This window comes from Calidris pugnax, unplaced genomic scaffold (assembly GCF_001431845.1).
Source record: "Calidris pugnax isolate Ruff unplaced genomic scaffold, ASM143184v1 scaffold2, whole genome shotgun sequence".
NCBI classification, from domain to species: domain Eukaryota; kingdom Metazoa; phylum Chordata; class Aves; order Charadriiformes; family Scolopacidae; genus Calidris; species Calidris pugnax.
In genome coordinates this window covers 1,345,332-1,365,145 of record NW_015090766.1, presented here as the reverse complement: position 1 = coordinate 1,365,145, position 19,814 = coordinate 1,345,332, and the positions used below count along the sequence as shown (strand labels likewise).

Genomic DNA, 19,814 nt, shown 5'->3' with positions numbered 1-19,814 from the left:
AATAGAGAGGAGGGAAGAATGTTGAAAAAAGATATGCAGACTTGATATTATCAGTAGAAGGAATTGACAGTTCATTTAACTTTTATTTTTTTATAATAATCTCAAAATTAGTGGGATTGATCTTGTGTTTTTTTGATGTCAGATAAAAAGATTGGCATGAAAGCAAGAATTAATGGTGCCCTAAATATATCATTGAACTTAGTGAAGCAGAATTTGCAGAACCCCAAGCTAATATTGCCATGTCTTCAAGTATTAAGAGTTTATTCAACTAACTGTAAGTATTGCAGATAATTATTTTCTTTCCCATGTGATACAGAGTTTTTTACTTAGGTATGGTTAAAATATTGGTTTAAGTGCTTGTTTACTGTTAGGTGCTTAAAATAAATATTTTTATCTGAGAATTTGCTTTCTATATCATCAGGTTGCTTAAATTCTAATAAAAGCTGTGAAGCATTTTTGTAGTTGTTGCGTATCTCTGTTTTTTGTTCTCTCTGTGTGTATATATATGTGTGTGTGTATATATGTAGTTCGGGGAGGTTTTAACCAATGCTCTTGGATGTGCCAAATTTTGGCTTGTCTAATGTGCATAAATGCTGATGCATTAAGATCTAAACCAGAAAAGGTTGCAAAAGTACTTCAAATGAAATAATTATTCTTTCTTGTACGTGTTTATGGGTTTTTTGTTTTTATAATTCTATTTCATTCTTGATTGCTAATTTAAAACTTGGTTCACACAGGAAATATTTTATTTCTTTATTTAACCTTTTCCTTATTGCTTTCATTGAAGTGCCCTACTGTTGGACTAATATTCTTTCACAAGAGATTAATTTTTTGTTTGGGAAGGCATTAGGAAGTTGACGAAAATAGTGTGGTTCTTGCTTATCTCTACAGTCAGTTAGATGCTTTGAAGTTTTTCCTTTGAGTTCAGAATGGCCATTAAACCTCTTAAATAAGTGCAGTGCAAGAAACTTAAAACATAACCACATTCCTCTAAGATAATTGATTTGATGATCTGTGAGATTATGTTTTAAGTACATTCACATGAGCACCTGTAATTCATAAAGTCCCAATACTTTTAAAATGTGGAAGCTTTATTTCTGTTTGAGCTGTCTAATAATGAGATAAAATGCTTCTAAATTGAAGAGTTTAACACAGGTAGTTGTGTAACTTAGCTGAAAACTTACTTAATCCTGAAAGTAGAAAATTGAACTGAGCCTGTAATTCGGATTCTGTTTATATCAGTTTTATCTTTCTGTATTTCCCTTTCCTTATAAACAGAAAAAAGTAGTAGCTTATTACATTCCAATGGATAGTACTATTTAAAGTTTGTGTACAGTTACTACCAGAATAGAGTCCTAACTTTACTTAGCAGCAACTTTTCACCACTAGAATCTAATGATGATGAAATTGCAGCTTTGGTACAAGTACTAAACTCAACACTAATAATGGCATTTGTTATGTTGAAGTCAATTCTTAGTTGCTCTCTTCCTACTTCGTTAGGCCTATGTATCGCAAAACTCAGTCAGGAATTGAATTTCTGTGCCTGCTTCAGCAGTTTGTATTTTTGATGGGCGTTGAGCTTCAGCCATACGTACATTGGGTGTGCGTTTCTTGAATATAGGATTTAGCATAATTTCTGTTAAGTTGTGCCCTTTCAAATAGATTATTTTTATATTTTTTTTTCTTTTTTTTTCTCCTGAGAACAAACACACATAACGTGTAGCTCAGGAAAGCTTATACCAATTGAACACTTGGCTTTCAAAGCCTGGTGGACATACTTGTCTGTCCTGATACTGAAGGATAATAGCAAGTCCTAGAACTTTAATAGACTTGGAATTTTAGAAACCCTGCTGTCTTGTTAAACTGTGAGGTGTTTCTTTTTAAAAGACAATTCTTCTTTTTAGTAGGCAAATATTATTTTTTTTAATATATCTTAATAACAAAGCAGAAGCATGCATTGGAAGTAGTACTTGATTCTATTTGTAAAGCAATAATACTTTTTCTTCTTTTTCAAGTTTTAACAGGATTGGATTATTACACTAATTATGTGTAGTGTCTGCTTGTCTTTGTATGTCTTAAAGCAAAAACATGTCAGACTTAAGTTTACTTAAAAATTAGCTCACATAGATTTTAGTTTGAGTATATTGATTTTTGCTGTTGCCTTTCTTATTACACTATCTTAAAATTGATTGGTTTTAACTTTTCCAGCTGTAAATGCAGTGTCCTTGGGAAAGAATGGAGTGGTAGAACTGATGTTTAAGATCATTGGCCCTTTTACTAAAAAGAACACTAGCCTTATGAAGTAAGTAAGGTCTCTTTAATATAGTATATGGAAAAACCTTAGATATGTTTCAAACCTTACTTGTAAATGAAAAATATTAGAGAAATAAAATGTAACTCATAGATGAAAGTTAAAGTAAAGGGAGGTGGGAAGGAGAACCACAAATCTGATAGTTTAATTTTATCCAGTAGAGTAGCACCAAATATTTGAATATCTAGTTTATAAAAGAATATAAATGTTATTTTTTATTTCTAATATTTCTGCATGGAAACTGTACCATGGTTATTCCCAAGTCAGGGCACACCGATCAAGACAATCCCATCATTTTTCAATTTGTTGAGTTAGTTCCCACATGTCCCTTATGCTTTTAGAGTGACACTATTTGTTTTACTTTGTAATGGAATTTTCTTTCTGTTTTGCTTCAGAGCAAAACTCTCAGAGCAAAAATATAAAACATACAGTAGGAAGTACCAGCAATATCTGTGTAGTTGGCTACTGTGTCTTCTAAAAAAATATAAATTCACTGCATACCTTTAAGTGGTGACTGTTGGTGACTTCAGTTCCCCCGCAACCATATATTGGTTTGGGGGGATTTTTTTGGTTTTTTTGAGTGAATTTAGCGTAAAAATAGATAAGTGGATCTAACTGGAGATAGCCCTTCCTTTATACACTACTACCCTTTTGAAGTACACACCTGTGGAAAACTGAATTTTTCATCTGGTTAGCAAAATAATAATCTCATGTTGTTCATATTCTAACTTTAGTATAAAAGAAATAGTGTTATGTTACCTAAATCTGGTATTTGTGGTCACTGGAGTATCTTTTTTAAAAAATGCCTTGCCTCTTTAAGCCCGAGCTAAAATTAGACATATGAATGTATTATTCCATGATGTGAGTAGTCATGATATCCTTGTTTATGGTCTAAGATCAGATGAGTGAAGTCTCATTTTAGAAAGAGAGTAAGAATAAGTATATATGTTTTCTAGTTATATCTCTTGAGTTAATTGAAACAAGATCTTTGTGTAGAAGAAAAATCTTATGTTGATGATCTTGTGTTGTAGTACAGATTGATGAGCATTGCTCCTCAATGTATTCATACAGTGCCAGTTTTGACTTACAGTTTTCTAAAATAGTGGCCTTTACTTTGTGAAAGTATTTGTTCTACTGCTAACATAAAACCATAAGTTTCTGAAGTATCTTGTCAATTTAGTATGGTTCGTAAACACTACATTGTCACTTACAGTGTTTTGGGTTTTTTTGCAAAGGCTGAAAATTTGTATAGCCATTACACTGATGATTTTAAATTTCACCATCAGACTTCAGGTGTAGCAGAGATGCATGATATTCTAGTAAAATCAAATTTTAAAAGCTACGTCTCTGATACAGTGCAACCAGGAAAATGTGAGGATAGATGCTAAATAAATCTGTTAGCAGTGAATATTTTGCATAGCTTTATAGTGTTGTAGATTAAGCTTACTGGTTGGTTGTTGTTTTGACTTTTTTTGTTATGTTGACAGGGTTGCATTAGATACACTTGCTGCATTGCTAAAATCAAGTAAGTGTTTGACTACAATAAACTGTTTGTCTAGTTGAGTGAGATATATGTGTGTGTGTGTATATATGTGTATATGTATATATACACACAGAGTAAAATTGAAATTAAGTCCGTGGCCAAAACAAAATCAAGGCTAGGAAATTTAGAAATAAGGCTACTGTTTTATTGGCAATCTCTGGGACTTTAGTATATATGTGGTACATACGTTTATGCTTAATAATTAGTTACTGACTGTCCCTCAGTTACACAGCAGAAATGCTGCACTGCTTCTGCAGAACTGATCTGGATCCAAGGTGGAGAAATGGCCTTTTACAGTCACTCACCTCAGCCTTTCAGTAACAGATATCTGTAGATTTACTCTTGTACATTGTCTTTATACATGTACCTAAAAGTATCTGTTGGTTGGCAGGGGAAAATACAGGGTTTCTTTAGGTACCTTTCTGAGTAATTAGGTCTTGAGTCCTAATGACAAGTCGTCAGCGATACTCATGAAGTGGAACTAAGGCTAATGAAACAATGGTCTGTTCCCAGACACTGGCTATCTTGGCCATCAGCAGTGGCTCCTGACAAATGTCACCTCTGCAGATTTTGCACCAGTACTGTAAGTGAGAAGGAATTAAAACCTCATCCTCTCCAAACAGTTGTATAAAAGCTACAGCATTCATAGTAGCTTTAGTGGAGTTGAATGAGAACTGAGAATTATTAGATTTGCAGAAAACCATTTCAGACAAATGACAGAAAACTTCTGCACTGGTTATTACAGGATGCTGAATTTTCTCATGTTTGATCAGTGTGATAACTTGGTCTTACAGACTTTTGTATTTACTAATTTTGGGATATCTCCTTGGGAAATTTAGGGGAAGAAATATTTCTGAATTATTGTCAGTGTTGTGTTCTGTAAATTGCCAGTTAAACTGTAATGTTAGGGAAAGAAATAAAATGTTGAAAAGGTGGATCTTGAAAACAAGAGGTCTTGTGCATTTATTTTGAGATGCCTTGTTCAGTCCTAAGGGGTTTTGACATTGCAACTTCCTACACTTCAGATAAGTAAATCTTTTCGTAAAAACACTAATCTCTGGTGTGTACAGTCCAGTTGTTATACTAATTTTCCAGTATTCGGGGTGGAGGTATTTTTGAGTTTATCCAATTTGAGCAATAGCTGCTGCAAAACAATATGGATTACAAATGGTAAGAAGTTTATTTCAAATCTTGTAGCTGTACAGTATTTGTGGATAAAGATAGATATGCTTTATATAAACACCTTTTTTTTTTTTCTTTTTTTTTTTTTTTTTAAATTTGGCAGCTAAAGTATCTTACAATGACCTTCAAGTGTAATGCACACTGTTCTTCTGGTAAACCATGAACATGACATCTAATGTTATTCTGAAGAATGAAGTGTAGACTACTGGCCTGAGTTACTCAGTCATTTCTGTTTAGGTTGATGTAAAACTGTTAAGTGTGGCTAGAATACTACTTTAAATGAAACAATTCAGTTATTTGGTTAAAAAGAATAATTTTAACATTGATTGGAAAATAATGTTGAAGTCATTGGGCAATTTTTAATTTTCTTTCCTACCTTTTTTTGTAAAGAAACAAATGCCAGGAGAGCAGTAGACAGAGGATATGTCCAGGTGCTTTTAACGATTTATGTTGATTGGCACCGTCATGATAGTCGACACAGATACATGCTGATACGGAAAGGAGTTCTACAGTGCATTAAAAGTGTTACAAACATCAAATTGGGAAGAAAGGCATTCATTGATGCCAATGGGATGAAAATTCTTTACAACACTTCACAAGTAAGTTTATCTCCGTTGTGATTTTTTTGGTTGTTTTTGCCTCTTCAGCTTTAAAGACACATCCTGGCTTTAAAGTTGTCATAATTCCTTTATGATTTTTATGATCATTCCTGCTTATGGGGGGTAACGATTATTTTTCTGTACTTGAGTGAAGTGGAATGAAAGTAGAAAACTAAATTTACATTTGGTATTATTTGGCTGTGACTATCTTAGGGAGGGGCTGTTGAACTTAATTTTAAAAAGGGAGGGGAATGTCTTTTAATTTTGAAGTTTGGGTTTTTAATAATGTTAAATTGAGGTGGTAGAAGTTCTTCTGGACTTCAAAAGAGACATTAACAACATTTATTGTAAAGAAAACACCTTGTTATTAGTGAATTCTAGAAATCTGTAAAACAAATGTAGTTTAACTGTTTGTTTGAGAGATCCTTTTCATTATTTTCCTGTTAATAGGAGTGCCTTGCAGTAAGAACTCTTGACCCCCTTGTCAACACATCCAGCCTAATAATGAGAAAATGTTTTCCTAAAAATCGTCTTCCTTTACCAACTATAAAAAGTGCTTTCCATTTCCAACTCCCAGTTATTCCTTCCAGTGGTCCTGTGGCTCAGCTGTACAATTTGCCTCCTGATGGTATGGTAATTTTGTAATATTTTGTCTTTTATTTAGTATGTCTAACATTGCTTTATGTAAGGTGGAATGAATTGTAATTATTTGAGTTCTCCACTGGAACTTGGACTCTGAGACTCTTCTCAGCTAGTAAAGGGTCTGTGACTGTTAGTGTAGAGCACCGATTTCTAATGTTAAGTTTTAACTGATGAAAATTCTGTCTACACAGGTGGCTATGTTTCTGAGCTATAACATAAAACAGGAACTAAAATGTGTTGTTCATCAAATTCTGAACTCTAAAGCATAGGCTGTACATATTAGTCTATAAACTTAAATTGGTCTCTCTTTTTAACACACTTACTGTATACCTTCTCCTATGTGAAATGTAGTGTAGTGTACATCCTGTTTTACAGGAGTGTATATTCCCTGGTTTCTTTCTTCACTCCGGTAAACTGCATGTAATGAATTTAGAGTAACATGTGCCATTTGAAGCATTATTTTTTAAATTATTGCAGTTATTCCTTTAGTTGCACGGTGAGAAAAGTAGAGCTGCTTTTTTTGACAATTGCAGCATCTTAGGTGATACTTGTCTGCAAAGTATCTGTATGGTGCTTTGTAGGAAACACATTCATCCCATTGTGAACACCTTTCATTATTTTTGGATAATCTGTGTTTAATGTGTTTTCAGATATGGTGAAACAGCTTGATACCTGGGTAAGCAACTGATGAAGTTGCTGTCAGAAAGTTACTCTAAAATGAAGAGGCAAAATCACACTTTTTAATATCTTCTTATTCACAATATCTCCTGAAACAAAATGTGATCATGGTCTGAAAGAAGACCGGTGTCTGATTGGGGTTCATATGGGTCAGACCCAAACTGCAGGAGTTTAGAGGTTGTTTATGTTTTGTCTTGAAAGTAGAAAATAGATTTAGAAGTGTGTTCCAAAATCCACAGAAATTAAACCTCTACTTAACATGGTATTTTTGGTACTCCATAATACCTATTTAGGAAGTTCCTATTCTGTTGTAGAAGACTACTGATGGTTTTGGGATTTTTTTCGTTAATAGGTTTGTTATCTAGTAAAAAAAGAAGTGAAAAACCTAAAGAAATAGGATGCATAGGATTTTCTTTTTAAGGAAAAACCTCTATATTAAAAGACATGTAGAATCTTGGGGTGGGTACAGCTCTGAGTTTATTAAAATTATAATCTTGTATAGTTGGCATTGTAAAAGCAATACACATGATCATTTTGAATACACTAGAAAATCAGTATGATTTGTAAACCTCTGAGTGAGCCTTTTACTGACAATCAGCAAATTTCCTTCACGTAAAACTAAAACACTCTTTCAGAAAACATAGCAAAATACCTCAGCACTCAAACTGCATGAAATTTCTACGAAAAGATGAAATTTGCCACTAGTAAGCAGAACATCTGCTGGAAAAACCAGTTAATGCTGACTTCTGTGTAGTAGGGAATTAACCCAATTCTTGTTACTCATGTGTAAGCAATAGCTTGCTTCCCCATGTTTTCCTTTGTTAAAAAGGAAGTAGTCTTAGATGCTTCAATGTACTGGGTCTCTGTGTCAAGTAGAAATTAGTCATTAGTGTCCAAATAGTTTCACATGTCTAAAAAATAACACCCTGCTGTATGTTCTGGGGGTAAAATTAGTTCCCAACTTGTCCATGCTAAGCAGTTGCAGTGGCCCCTCTCCTTGAGTGTTTTCCATACTGGTTAAATCTCCAGTGATATGTTTCTGAGGTGGCTTTTTTGTTTTGTTTTGTTGTGGTGTTTTTTTAAATTATTAGTCCCCATTTGAGCAAGATAAAAAGGGTGAAGAGGATGCTTTGTCCCACTGTTCTCTGATACTGGGTCAATACTACCTGACATGACTAAAAGCTGCTGAGACCTCACTTTTTGGTTTTTTTGGACATGATTATTACTACTTGCTTAGGGAAAAGGTGTCAGAGCCATCTCATTTTGTACTGACCTTGGTCTGTGCTGATTTGTTCTTGGCACATCTACATTGTAAAGTAATTCTAATGGCCATCTGCTGTCTTGCTAGGTTTTTTGGGCCAGGGGATGCTGGGTGTTTTATAGTTTTGTTTTGCTTTGTATGAGCCAGAGATTTTTGCTTTGACTTGAAAATGCATGGAAATGTTATAAAATGAGTCTGCAGTATTGTCAAAAAAGTATTTTGTTTTGTAAATCTGGTAATAGTAATTGAAGTTTACTAATTCTTTTTCACAATTTTTTCGAGTGTTAAGTAAAAAAAAAAAAGAAACAATGGATTTTTTTTTTGCTTTTTTATTTTTGAGCATATGTATTGGATTAAATGTATAATCTGCTTTACAAAACTTTTTTGTGTCTTAGTGGATGATGTAGTGGATGAAAGTGATGATAACGATGATGCTGAAACAGAATCAGAAATCGAAACTGAAAATGATGACGACAAGGACCAACATTTTAAGGTTTGTATGAGACAAAATTAACAGGCAAAAACCATGCATACCGTAATCGGGAATCGTGTATACAGCCATATATTTTAAGTGTTATAAGGACTTTGAGGAAGTTTTCAGGGCAATTTCTAAAATTTTAAAAGCTCCTGAAAGTTAAAGAGGGTGGGTGCTGCTTGAAGATACCAACCTTTGTTGTTCAGATCGCTTCAAGATTTGTATCAAAACCTGTTTGCTTCACACATGTTGTGTCTGGAATACATTGGAACAGAACTGCAGTCGGAACACAGCAGTGTTCTGCTCTCAGCTTTTACTTCTGTCATCCTGCTCTTCCCACATCAGCTGCTGAGTATGTAGGAGCTGCTCTAGCAAAAAGCCGTCATTCTTGTCTGGCATTGACTAGGTCAGTGTTTCAGCAAGGTAACTTTGAAGTTCAGCCAGCTGTAGAGGTAGAGATCAGACCTCTCACTGTTGTATCACTTTGGGGGAGGTATTGTTCTGCTCTCCAGCAGCTAGTCAGGACATGAAAGGACATGTGTTCAGAACTGCCTCATTGGATGTTTTTATGTTACATATATTCAGAAGTTAATTGAATTCTCTGTCCATGGACTGTACTGACAGATTTTATTGGAGGCTGTCATGAGCCCTGATGAAGGGAGTATCTTCTGTGGAAGCGGTTACTCATTTGTCACTGCAATCAGATGAAATCTCCAATTTCTAGGGTGCAATAGTTGGATTATGCGCAGATCTCATGTAAAATGTAGTCTAATGTATATGCATAATACATTTGGATGAAAGCAAGGAAATTGGGATGTTTGTAATCTGTTGAATTGGGGGCTTTGGCATACTGATAAAGCAGCTACTTAAACCTTTGTGGTGAAAAGTGCAATTCAGCTAATTTTAGAATAGTGATACTTAGCTTTTGAAGCGTGGCTGTGTCAGAATAAAAGGTGAATGTAATTATTTTAGAAGGTCATTAATTCTGGATGCAAGGTTAATTTTTTCTGGTGCTCTTTCAGAATGATGATATTGAAACTGATATTAATAAACTGAAACCTAGACAAGAATTGGGAAGACCCCTTGAAGAACTGAAAATGTATGAGCAATTTTTCCCAGAACTTTCAGAAAACTTTCAGGTAAAGTGTATCATTCCCAAGGCATTCTTCATTGTGATGGGTTGACTCTGGAATTCACTGTGAGATTACTTTTTGGATGGATAATTCCTCTAGCCAAAACATGAAGAGTCTGTAGGTCTGGAGCTACACGTGAGTGTGCTATATAGTGAGTGATAGTGTTACGGGTTACTTTAATCTGACTGAGGAGGACCCTGTGGGCAGACAGAAAGGAAAACAGTTTTCTGAGGTCTGATGATTGCACACAGCAGAAAGTAAAATAGTAAGAAAGGACATGAAATTTCTGACAAAGATTAATTGTATTAGGTATTTCCTTGTATGCAGTGCACCTCTGTAAAGTAGTTGGTTAAAACTGGGGAGTCTCATTGACTTCATAATCTGTTATTGATGAACTACGTGTTTACTGCTTTGACACTACCTTCTAGTAAAAGCTGAAACTTCCTTGCTATTGTTGCCTGTAGCAGGCATGGTGACCTGGTTCAGGCGACCACTGCCCCCAGGCCGCTCGGTCCATGGGCTGGCAGACACCAATGTGGTGGATGGTAAAATGGCGTTTATTGATAAGTGACACTGCCTTACATGGCATGGGTTTGCAACATCACTTCCCTCTGCTGACATCACAGGCTAAACGCTACTGGGAGAGGGGCCCTATTTGTCTGTACAGCGCGAGATCTTCCGGTCGCCAAACCCTAACTACCACATGCTATGTTTGTGTAGGTTTAAAACATAACTGTAATTTATAATAATACTTAATAATTCTAAATAATATATAGTATAGAATATAAAATCTAGTAATAAATATTATTATAATAGTAACTTTTAAATTACACTTATTTTGGATTATTGCAAAGCATACCTCAGGGAGCAATGAAAGAGAAAGATTTCTGATATAAATTAAACTTCAGGAACTGTTTATGTTTTGGTATGTTTTTAATAAATATTTTTATTAATTTTTCTCTTTTATTTTTTTAAGGAATATGACTTAATTTCCAAGGAACCAAAGCCTTTTGTACCTGATGCAAATCTGAGTGGACCTATTGTTGTTCCTACAGCAGGAGAGGAGCACTCTGCTGAAGCAAACCAGTCCACAAAAGGAGTTGCTTTGAAGGAGAGCAATCCTTTATTGACAGAGGAATACAATAGAAGGCCAGCCTTTCTGGAACTACCAAAGAAAGATAATATCAAAGACAGTAGTTTACATCAGCAAAATGATCAAAGAAACCTGCTTCCCTCATGTCAGTGTCTAAGCCAAGAAATTGTGAAAGGCTTGGACAGAATCAGTCTGCAGAACAGTGCAAAAAATGATCAGTGTTATGGTACAGGGTGTGTAACAAAGAAGGAAAGCAAACCTAGCCTTACCCCTCTTGCTTCTAGTAAACCTTGTGGCCATGTTTCACCCTGTGGAAGTAGTCTCTTTGAAGGATCATCTGTTCAGCTGGGAAAACTTTGCTGCACTGGAGTGGATTCAGAGGAGGAGGAGGATTCCAGATCTAGTTCATCAGGGGAACAAGTCATGCTTGAGGTTTCTGATGTATCACCAGTTCATGACTGTGATCTTTACATTGAAATGGTAAAAAACACAAAATCTATTCCTGAATATTCAGAAGTGGCCTATCCAGATTATTTTGGCCATATTCCACCCACATTTAAGGAGCCTATTCTGGAAAGGCCGTATGGGGTGCAGAGGTGAGTTACCATACTTCTTTTTTGTTGTTTTCTTTCCCTTGAGAAACAATTTTTAGGGCAAGATCAGCAGCCACGTATACAATTCTGACTTTGGCATCTAAAACTATTTTTGTTGAAAAGCAGTTTGAAGGCACATGAGTAGGCATTGATCAATACAGGGCTATAAACCAAGAACACAATCTGATTCTCTAATAGCTAATTCTGTAATTCCATTTCTAAATACAAAATTTAATTTATAGTCTCCCTTTCTGCTTTCCCCTATTTCCCATCTAAGTCTTGTAGTTTGTAAAAAAAACAACCAAAAAACAACTAAAGGAACCTCCAAAACCAAAAAACTCAACGAAACAAAAAAACCCACAACCCACAAAAATCCCCAGCAAACAAACAAAAACCCACACCTGACTGCTTCCTTTGAGTTTAGCAAAAATAGGACAGTTAGTAGTTTAAAGGTACTTTTCCTCTTCTGTCTGCTGGACTAACAAGGCTATCTTTCAGGAAAATGTAGTGGGGAAAAATTAAAAAAATAATCCACTTTAGTGACTGGTTTTGCTGTTTGCAGTATAACAGAATTTAGGGGTAACAAATGCTGAGTACGCAGTTTATGTTAAGTCCTGTGGAATGGCACACAATAAACACAGAAAAATAAACCAACAAAAGACAACACATCAACAGCCCCATTTTTTTCTTCACTGAGAGATACTAGAACATGGCAAAGGGTGCTGTGACTCTTCAGAATAATTTGCAGAGGTGGTATGAAGAACTGGCTGGTGTGCATAGTAAGTTACTATGAAGGCAAATGAGCATGTGAGTAAAACATATAATAGTAGATACGAGACCTTGCCATTTGCTTAGTCATTAGATTGAATGCTTTCAGCTTTATACTTGTAACTTTAACCAGTATAATGAGATTCTTCATACTTACATTTAGTTATTAAAATGAAAGAAGCTAAAAGAAATTAAGAAATTATAAAAGAAATTAAGTGTCTTCAGGTTGTATAATTAAAATCTTCAGTTGTTTCACACGTTATAAAAAAGTGATCTTTCTGGTGTTAAAACATTCATGAAGTTATTAATATACTGTTACTAGGAGGCACTGTTCAGTGTTGAAGGACAAGAATCTTCCCTATAAGCTTATTTCTAGATAAATTCGGCTGATTTAGAAGGGAGATAGCCTTGAGTCAGAAATCACCTAAGAACTGCATTTTAAGAAAATCTTGCAAATCTTCATGTATGTTTTTGTAGTACTTTGTAATTCTCATTCTACCTGACTTCACTCAATTTTACTCAGGAAAAAATTTGTCATTCCATTGCTCGTTCTTCTTAGATATAAAGCACTGTATTAACTCTGACTTTTAATCAACAAACCTATTTGTGTGATTACACATAAAGCTAATTTCTAAACCATGAATGTAATTCCAGAATATATTTTATTTTAACTTTAAAATGGTTTCTTTTTGTTGTATTTTCTATGTTGAAATTAACATTTTTAGGTCTTGTGTGAAACAAAAATGAATTCTCAGGTAATACTGCTAAACTTGAATCAAAAATCCTGTATTACTTTTTAAGTTATACTGTTCTAAGAATTCACTTTTCTACAAATGACTCAGTCTTGTTACTGCAATGAGCAAACTTCTGAGAGGGGAACCTGTTTAAAAAGGGCTTAGTCTTTTCAGGAATTTATAGTTTGTAGGAAGGTGGTGAAAATGAGTTTGGTAGGGGACATGGAGAAGCTTTTAGGTCTTTCACAAATCTGTGTCCAAATTCCTTTGATCTTCAGTGGGATTTACTAGTTCTCTTTAATGTAAGCAGTTAGCTACTACTCATCAGCTAAGTTTTCTTTAGAAAACAAATGGTTGCTGTAACCCATCCTTGTAATTTAAGAAAATATTATGGAGAGCTGAGGTGGGGAGTTAGTAGGTTTTCTTTTTCCTTTTATTAGATAAATGGGGTGTGGAGTTTTGAGGTTTCTCTTAAGTCTTGCAATATGCTAGGAGACTCAGTATTTTTGAATTTGTGCTTTGGAGTGCTTTTGCTTTCTCATTTACATTTAGTAACATATAATTTTCACCAAATGTCCCACCAAATTGTTATTGGTTGGAAAAATGTCATTGAGAAGAACTGAAGTGTTTTATATTATTCTGCCTCTTAGGGAAGAAAATTATTACATAATTCAATACCCTATAAATTTGAGTTTAAATTCCTCCTTTTTTCCATTCCTTAAATTTTAGGGTTTTTTGCCATACACTTTAGTGTTTTCTAGTCATTTGTGTATTTTCTGATCATCTGACACTTAAAAGTCATCATCAGGTAAATGTGGATCCACAATGGACTAATCTATAAACAAACTCCTCATCAACAGTGTTGGTTTTATATTTTTTTCCTTTAATGACCTTAAAATAGTCTCTCTTTTTTCTTGACTTTTTTTTTTTTTTTTTTTTTTTTGGAACCTGGAAATGTCCACTACTACTTTTTCTGGTTTTGATACATCTTGAATACCATTTATTCTTTCCTTTTGTCTACGTTAGTCATTACTATGGTATTTGAATCCTGATACTCATTAATTGATTTTGTCTTGGCAAAACTTTTGTGATTATAGGAAGTATTATGACCTTTTAGAGCTGAGGTCATACTGAGATCTGAGGAGTTGTTAAAGATCAAAAATCTGTAGTTCTGCCCTGAACTGAACCTGATTAGATAGATTGTGGTGAGTCAGCCTCCTTACAATTTTGTCGGTATATTGGACTTGTGACCTGTTGTCTTTTCCAGTTAGTTTTAATTTAGTAAGAGGCCCTAGAGTTGTGCACTTACCTCCTTTTTCTCATTTGATAACAATATTTATTTTAATTAAATGGAGAGTTTCCAGCCTGAACATAATTTACCGCTCTATTCCTATATTGTTCATTGTTAATCTGCCTCCTTTTCTTCTTATTGCAGGTGCTGTGCAAGCTTTTCCACACAGCTCTGCCACTATATTTCATTCTTGAACTGCAACACATTCTTACTTTTCCAAACCAGGACCTAGATACTGCCAGTTTGTGCAATGGTTTTATGATCTGGATAAACATACACCTGACATTTGGCTGACATCACCAAATTCATTCTTATTTGTTACCTAGTCGATAAATGAACCTAGATCTCCAGAGGTGAAAAGCTAGTGCACTAACACACTCACTGCACGACCTACTTTCTAAAACTCTTTAATTTTAGTTATGGTAGGACTCATGTAAGTTACTAATGTTATCAAGTGCTATCCTGGATTAAAGTATTAACATAAGTAATGTTTGAGCAATTCCTGCTTCTACTATAAAGTATGAAATGGTGCATTTTTTTTCCATAAGATAAAACCCAGTGGGTTGTGTGCATGAAAACTCAGTTCCTTCACATTCAAGTATTGGACTCGGTCAACTGTGAATGCAGGTGTTCAAACTTAAGTACACTTACAGTTTGTGCACATAGGTGGGAGTGAGGCTGAGATCTCTGAAAATCTGTCCTACTGTCTTCATGTCAGCTTTGTTAATTTTCATTGTTGTATGAGGTAATTCCTCTTTTGTAATTGGAAACGCTATGCAACAATTTAAATGAGAACTCTGCTTTTTATTTTAGGACAAAAATCTCTCAAGATATTGAAAGACTGATTCATCAAAATGACATTATAGACAGAGTTGTGTATGACCTTGATAATTTGAGGTGAGTTTTTACCTTTCTGAAAACAGTATTCAGCAAATACTCTAACCCTGTTCTGCTTTCTCTGTGATATAATTTGTATTACCTATTAAGACAGACTTCAATGACAGTTCCACCTGATGTAACAGTGTTTCTGCTATCTAGGCTGTATTTAGAGGAAGGTTCAAAATAATTTTTAAGTTACCAAATGATGGCTAACATAATAAGTTTAGTTTAGTTTAGTTAAGGATCTTTTTAATTCATTTTGGTCCCTTTTCTTTTTCTACTCATAGTTGTTCAGTACCGGAGGAAGCAGATGTTTTGAAGTTTAATTCCAAGTTTGAATCTGGAAACCTGCGGAAAGTTATTCAGATCAGAAAGTAAGACATTTCAACTCTTCTTTTCACACTTGAGGCTATTTATTTCTGCTTCTTTAAGAAAGATTGATTTGTTTTTGTTAATCTTTAGGAATGAGTATGATCTAATACTGAACTCGGATATAAATAGTAATCATTATCATCAGTGGTTTTACTTTGAAGTCAGTGGAATGAAAACTGGCATTGGTTACCGGTTTAACATCATCAACTGTGAAAAGTCAAACAGTCAGTTTAACTACGGTAAGACACATTTCCTATACTTTGAGAAGAAATTTATAGAAAAATATCTGTTCTAGACAGCTCGGCTGTTTCCTTCCCTCTGCCCCAGGATCAGTAGTATATTCATGTTGTGAGATCAGATTCTTTTTTAATAGTACTACTTGAAAATGTTTTGACAAGTTCCAGTTAAAAAGAAAAAAAAAATCTTAAAACACTGGCTGTCATTTGTTGTGAGACTAAAACAGAAGTTTGCTGGTGGCTGCAGCTAAAATTTGGGGGGAGGAGGGGATTTTTTTGCTGGATTTTTCTGAATTTTGTCCTTCAAGAAGTAGAAGCTCCTCTTTCCTCACCTCCCAACCTCAAACTCTTGTGCAGAGTAACATCATATTCTTCTTTGTCATAATTGTGCAATTCACATTGATAAAATCAAAAAATACCAGGTAACTTGACCAGTAATAAGATGCTTTTAAGATATGTACTAATCTTCATCAGTTAGCTTAGATCTTCATTCATATGTTGTATATGCTTACCTGATAGTTACTTTTGTTTTGACTGAATCATTCAATGTATTTGTCTAATTACCTAACTAGTAATAAGGTTCAATTAATATGTATTATTTTCTACTCTAACTTCATATTAAGTATTCAACTTAAGTATGCCCTCCAAAAAAACCAAACTTTAAAGAGCAACTGTTTTTAAAAAGAATACATTTTTCCCAAAACAGTTATTTTCCAGCTATCCAGGTTAATGGGTGATAGTATCAATTTTTTACATTCTCTTTGAAGCCTTTTTTAATAGTGAGTTGGATGGAGTGGGACCCAAGACTTCTTGTAGTTTACCATTCGTACTAATCACAACTTTCATTTACGCATTTCATTTTGGTCTTCTATAGGTCTGATTCTTTTTTTTTTATTTTTTTTATTTGGTATTTTCTGAAAATTAGGATGTGATGAGGGGAAAGGGGGAAGAATCTTGTCTCCTCTGGTTGAAAGACTGTAAAATACCCAGGCGTTTATGAAAATGCGATCTATGATAATGAGTAAATGGGTATAGGTAGTTCAGATACTCGCATATGAATGCTACTGTGGTCCCTTACTGCTAAGTTTTTGATCTTTAATTTTAAGTGTTGAAGTGAGGTGTATTTTTTATTTTCTTTAAGGTATGCAGCCCCTCATGTATTCTGTTCAAGAAGCATTAAATTCTCGACCATGTTGGACTCGTGTTGGGACAGATATTTGTTACTACAAGTAAGTACACCACTCAAGCATACAGCAAATCTTACACTGAAAATTAGTATGAGGTACAATGTTTGCTTATGAGTTCGATAATTCCATATTAGTAGTTCTGTTGTGAAAAGAGTTTTCTTCCTGATTTACTATGGAGAGTAACACAAGTGACCAAAAGATACAGGGTCTTATTTTGTTAGCACACTGCACTTCATATTTTATACTTTTGTCAGAATTCACATACTGTTCCAGAGAAGCTTTTAAGGGAATATGTGTGCTTAATTGAAATCTTAATAATGACTTCCAGTAATACTGATCACGTGGTGCTTGTGATTAGGCTCCTGTATTCTATGGTACAATCATTGCAAAGCAATCCTGAAACGCAGGATGAGATGCTACAGCATATCCATGCATTACCTTTCTTGGTCACAGAATCACAGAATCACAGAATTGTAGTGGTTGGAAGGGACCTCAGAGATCATCGAGTCCAACCACAAAAAAAAAAAAACAAAAAACAAAAAACAAAACAAACAAACAAACAAACAAAAACCAAAACAAAACACACAACAACACCAGCTCCCACCACCTAAACACACAACAACAACCTCCAAAACCAAAAAACCATCACCCACCCACACAGCACCCCACCACAAACCAGTAATCTTGGGCACTAGAGCATGCCCTGAAGAACCATGTCTACACGTTTCTTAAATACCTCCAGGGATGGTGACTCCACCACCTCCCTGGGCAGCCCATTCCAATGCTGGATAACCCTTTCAGTAAAGAAATGTTTCCTAATATCCAACCTGAACTTCCCCTGGCGCAACTTGAAGCCGTTACCCCTTGTCCTATCATCTGTAACTTGGGAGAAGAGACCAACCCCCGTCTCTCTACAGCCTCCTTTCAGGTACTTGTACAGAGCTATAAGGTCTCCCCTCAGTCTCCTCTTCCCCAGACTGAACAACCCCAGTTCCCTCAGCCTCTCCTCATAAGACTTGTGCTCCAGACCCCTCACCAGCTTCGTTGCCCTTCTCTGGACCCGCTCCAGCACCTCAATGTCCCTCTTGTGGTAGGGGGCCCAAAATTGGACACAGTACTCGAGGTGGGGCCTCACCAGTGCCGAGTACAGGGGGACGATCACCTCTCGGGCTCTACTCACCACACTGTTCCTGACACAGGCCAGGATGCTGTTGGCCTTCTTGGCCGCCTGGGCACACTGCTGGCTCATGTTCAGCCGACAGTCGTCGACAGTTGTTCGCTTCCTTTTTGTTTTTGTTTACTCAGCTTTTCCCAGTATGAGTGAATGTATATCACTGCTATAATAAAGTGTCTTTACAGATGGTAGGAATTTACTGTATTTAATTTGGATGTACGCATAAGACAAATATAATCACTAAAAATCTTCCTGTCTCTTAGAATGTGTGTTCAAGAATAATAAATTCTATGAAAAAAAATATATTCTAAATGTGCTAGAATACCGAATTACCTTCATTTTACTAACAGGAATCACTTTTCAAGAAGTTCAATTGCTGCTGGAGGTCAAAAAGGGAAATCTTATTACACAATTACATTCACAGTGACTTTCCAACATAAAGATGATGTCTGCTACTTTGCTTACCATTATCCATATACATACTCAACTTTAAAGGTGAGGAGATTATGATTTATTACACAGATAAATATTTTTACTTTTGGACAATGTGAAACATAAACATTCATGAGTGAATTCTTTCTATTCCTTTTCATAAAGTTCAAAATGCTCCTTAAAATTGACAATTTTCATAAAGTATTAGTGTTTAAACTGGTGAAGTATTTAGGTTGTTCTAAAGAGGTCCTAGCAAAATAAAATTGATCCTTACTTGCAGTCTAATTGATTTTTCTAGGAATCATAATTCATAATCAACTGGAAGTGTTGCTAACTGGATGAAGTAATTTGTGTCTGAGTCAAATGACTCATATCTTTCTGTTCTACATACACCTCTTCCTAACTAACCTATTCAAGTTACTATATTTAAGATAATTAGAGACCTTTCAATGATAATGAATTGGCTGAAGAAAAGTTACGAAGCTTTTAGGACTAAGCAAAGCTCTTGGCTAGAATGTCTGGTGGTTGTTTATGTCATAGCAATAAAAGCTAACCTGGGGGCTCAGTGAGCAGTGTGTAACAGTGCTGGATGAAGCTTTTTACTAAGCCATTCTTGCTTTTGGAAGAAGTACCTGTTAAGGGATGTTACAAGCAGCTGCTGCCTCCAACAGCACTGGGACCTGGCCGTTCCTCCTGCCTGGGGGCTGGAGCCCAGCCAAGGGGCCTGGGGGTCTCTGTCCCAGACTGATGGACTTGTCTGCTGCTTTCCCGTTTGCTCGTAGGTTCAACCGCTAGTGAATCTTGAGCGTGTATCCCAAAGAGAGAGAGACACTCATGCACACACACTTGCACACACCCCTTGTCCCCAGGACTTGCTTAAAGGATAACTGCAGGCACACAAGTCCCTTTTCTCCTGTCCAGCTGGTAAGGATGGCTGTTCACTAGTAAAAGTACACACTCACCAACTCTCTAGGATCGCAAGTGCATGCACATTTGTGGGCGACTGGCATGGCCCATCTGTGCCATGCCTCTGCCTGGATTCCAGTCTCTCTTACCTGCTGTCCAGCCTGGTGCTCACTAGCACATGGATGCATGCACCCACACAGTTTTCTCACAGGCACTCTACGCTTGTTCCCCCCAGATGCCAGCATGGACTTTCAGCCCAACTGATACCCTTGCTTTGCCTGGGACCTTATACTTGCTGGGTAGTCCACCTTGAGGTTCACTAGCA

General features: G+C 35.6%; 1 protein-coding gene across 6 annotated transcripts in view; it reads left to right on the top strand.

Annotated features, from left to right (window-relative positions):
* The window catches only part of AGTPBP1 (ATP/GTP binding protein 1), a 76,617-nt gene that overhangs the window by 26,572 nt on the left and 30,231 nt on the right, over window positions 1-19,814 (top strand). For all 6 annotated transcript variants that reach the window (XR_001411293.1, XR_001411295.1, XM_014936435.1 and 3 more), the window contains exons 8-20: window positions 143-274; window positions 2,209-2,302; window positions 3,799-3,836; window positions 5,427-5,635; window positions 6,086-6,263; window positions 8,612-8,709; window positions 9,714-9,830; window positions 10,801-11,513; window positions 15,117-15,200; window positions 15,470-15,556; window positions 15,645-15,793; window positions 16,932-17,019; window positions 18,502-18,646. Coding sequence is in view for 4 of the 6 variants with exons in the window: in XM_014936435.1 (XP_014791921.1) it covers window positions 143-274; window positions 2,209-2,302; window positions 3,799-3,836; window positions 5,427-5,635; window positions 6,086-6,263; window positions 8,612-8,709; window positions 9,714-9,830; window positions 10,801-11,513; window positions 15,117-15,200; window positions 15,470-15,556; window positions 15,645-15,793; window positions 16,932-17,019; window positions 18,502-18,646 (2,132 nt within the window). In the remaining 2 variants the exon portion in view is untranslated. The remainder of the gene's footprint in view (window positions 1-142; window positions 275-2,208; window positions 2,303-3,798; window positions 3,837-5,426; window positions 5,636-6,085; window positions 6,264-8,611; window positions 8,710-9,713; window positions 9,831-10,800; window positions 11,514-15,116; window positions 15,201-15,469; window positions 15,557-15,644; window positions 15,794-16,931; window positions 17,020-18,501; window positions 18,647-19,814) is intronic.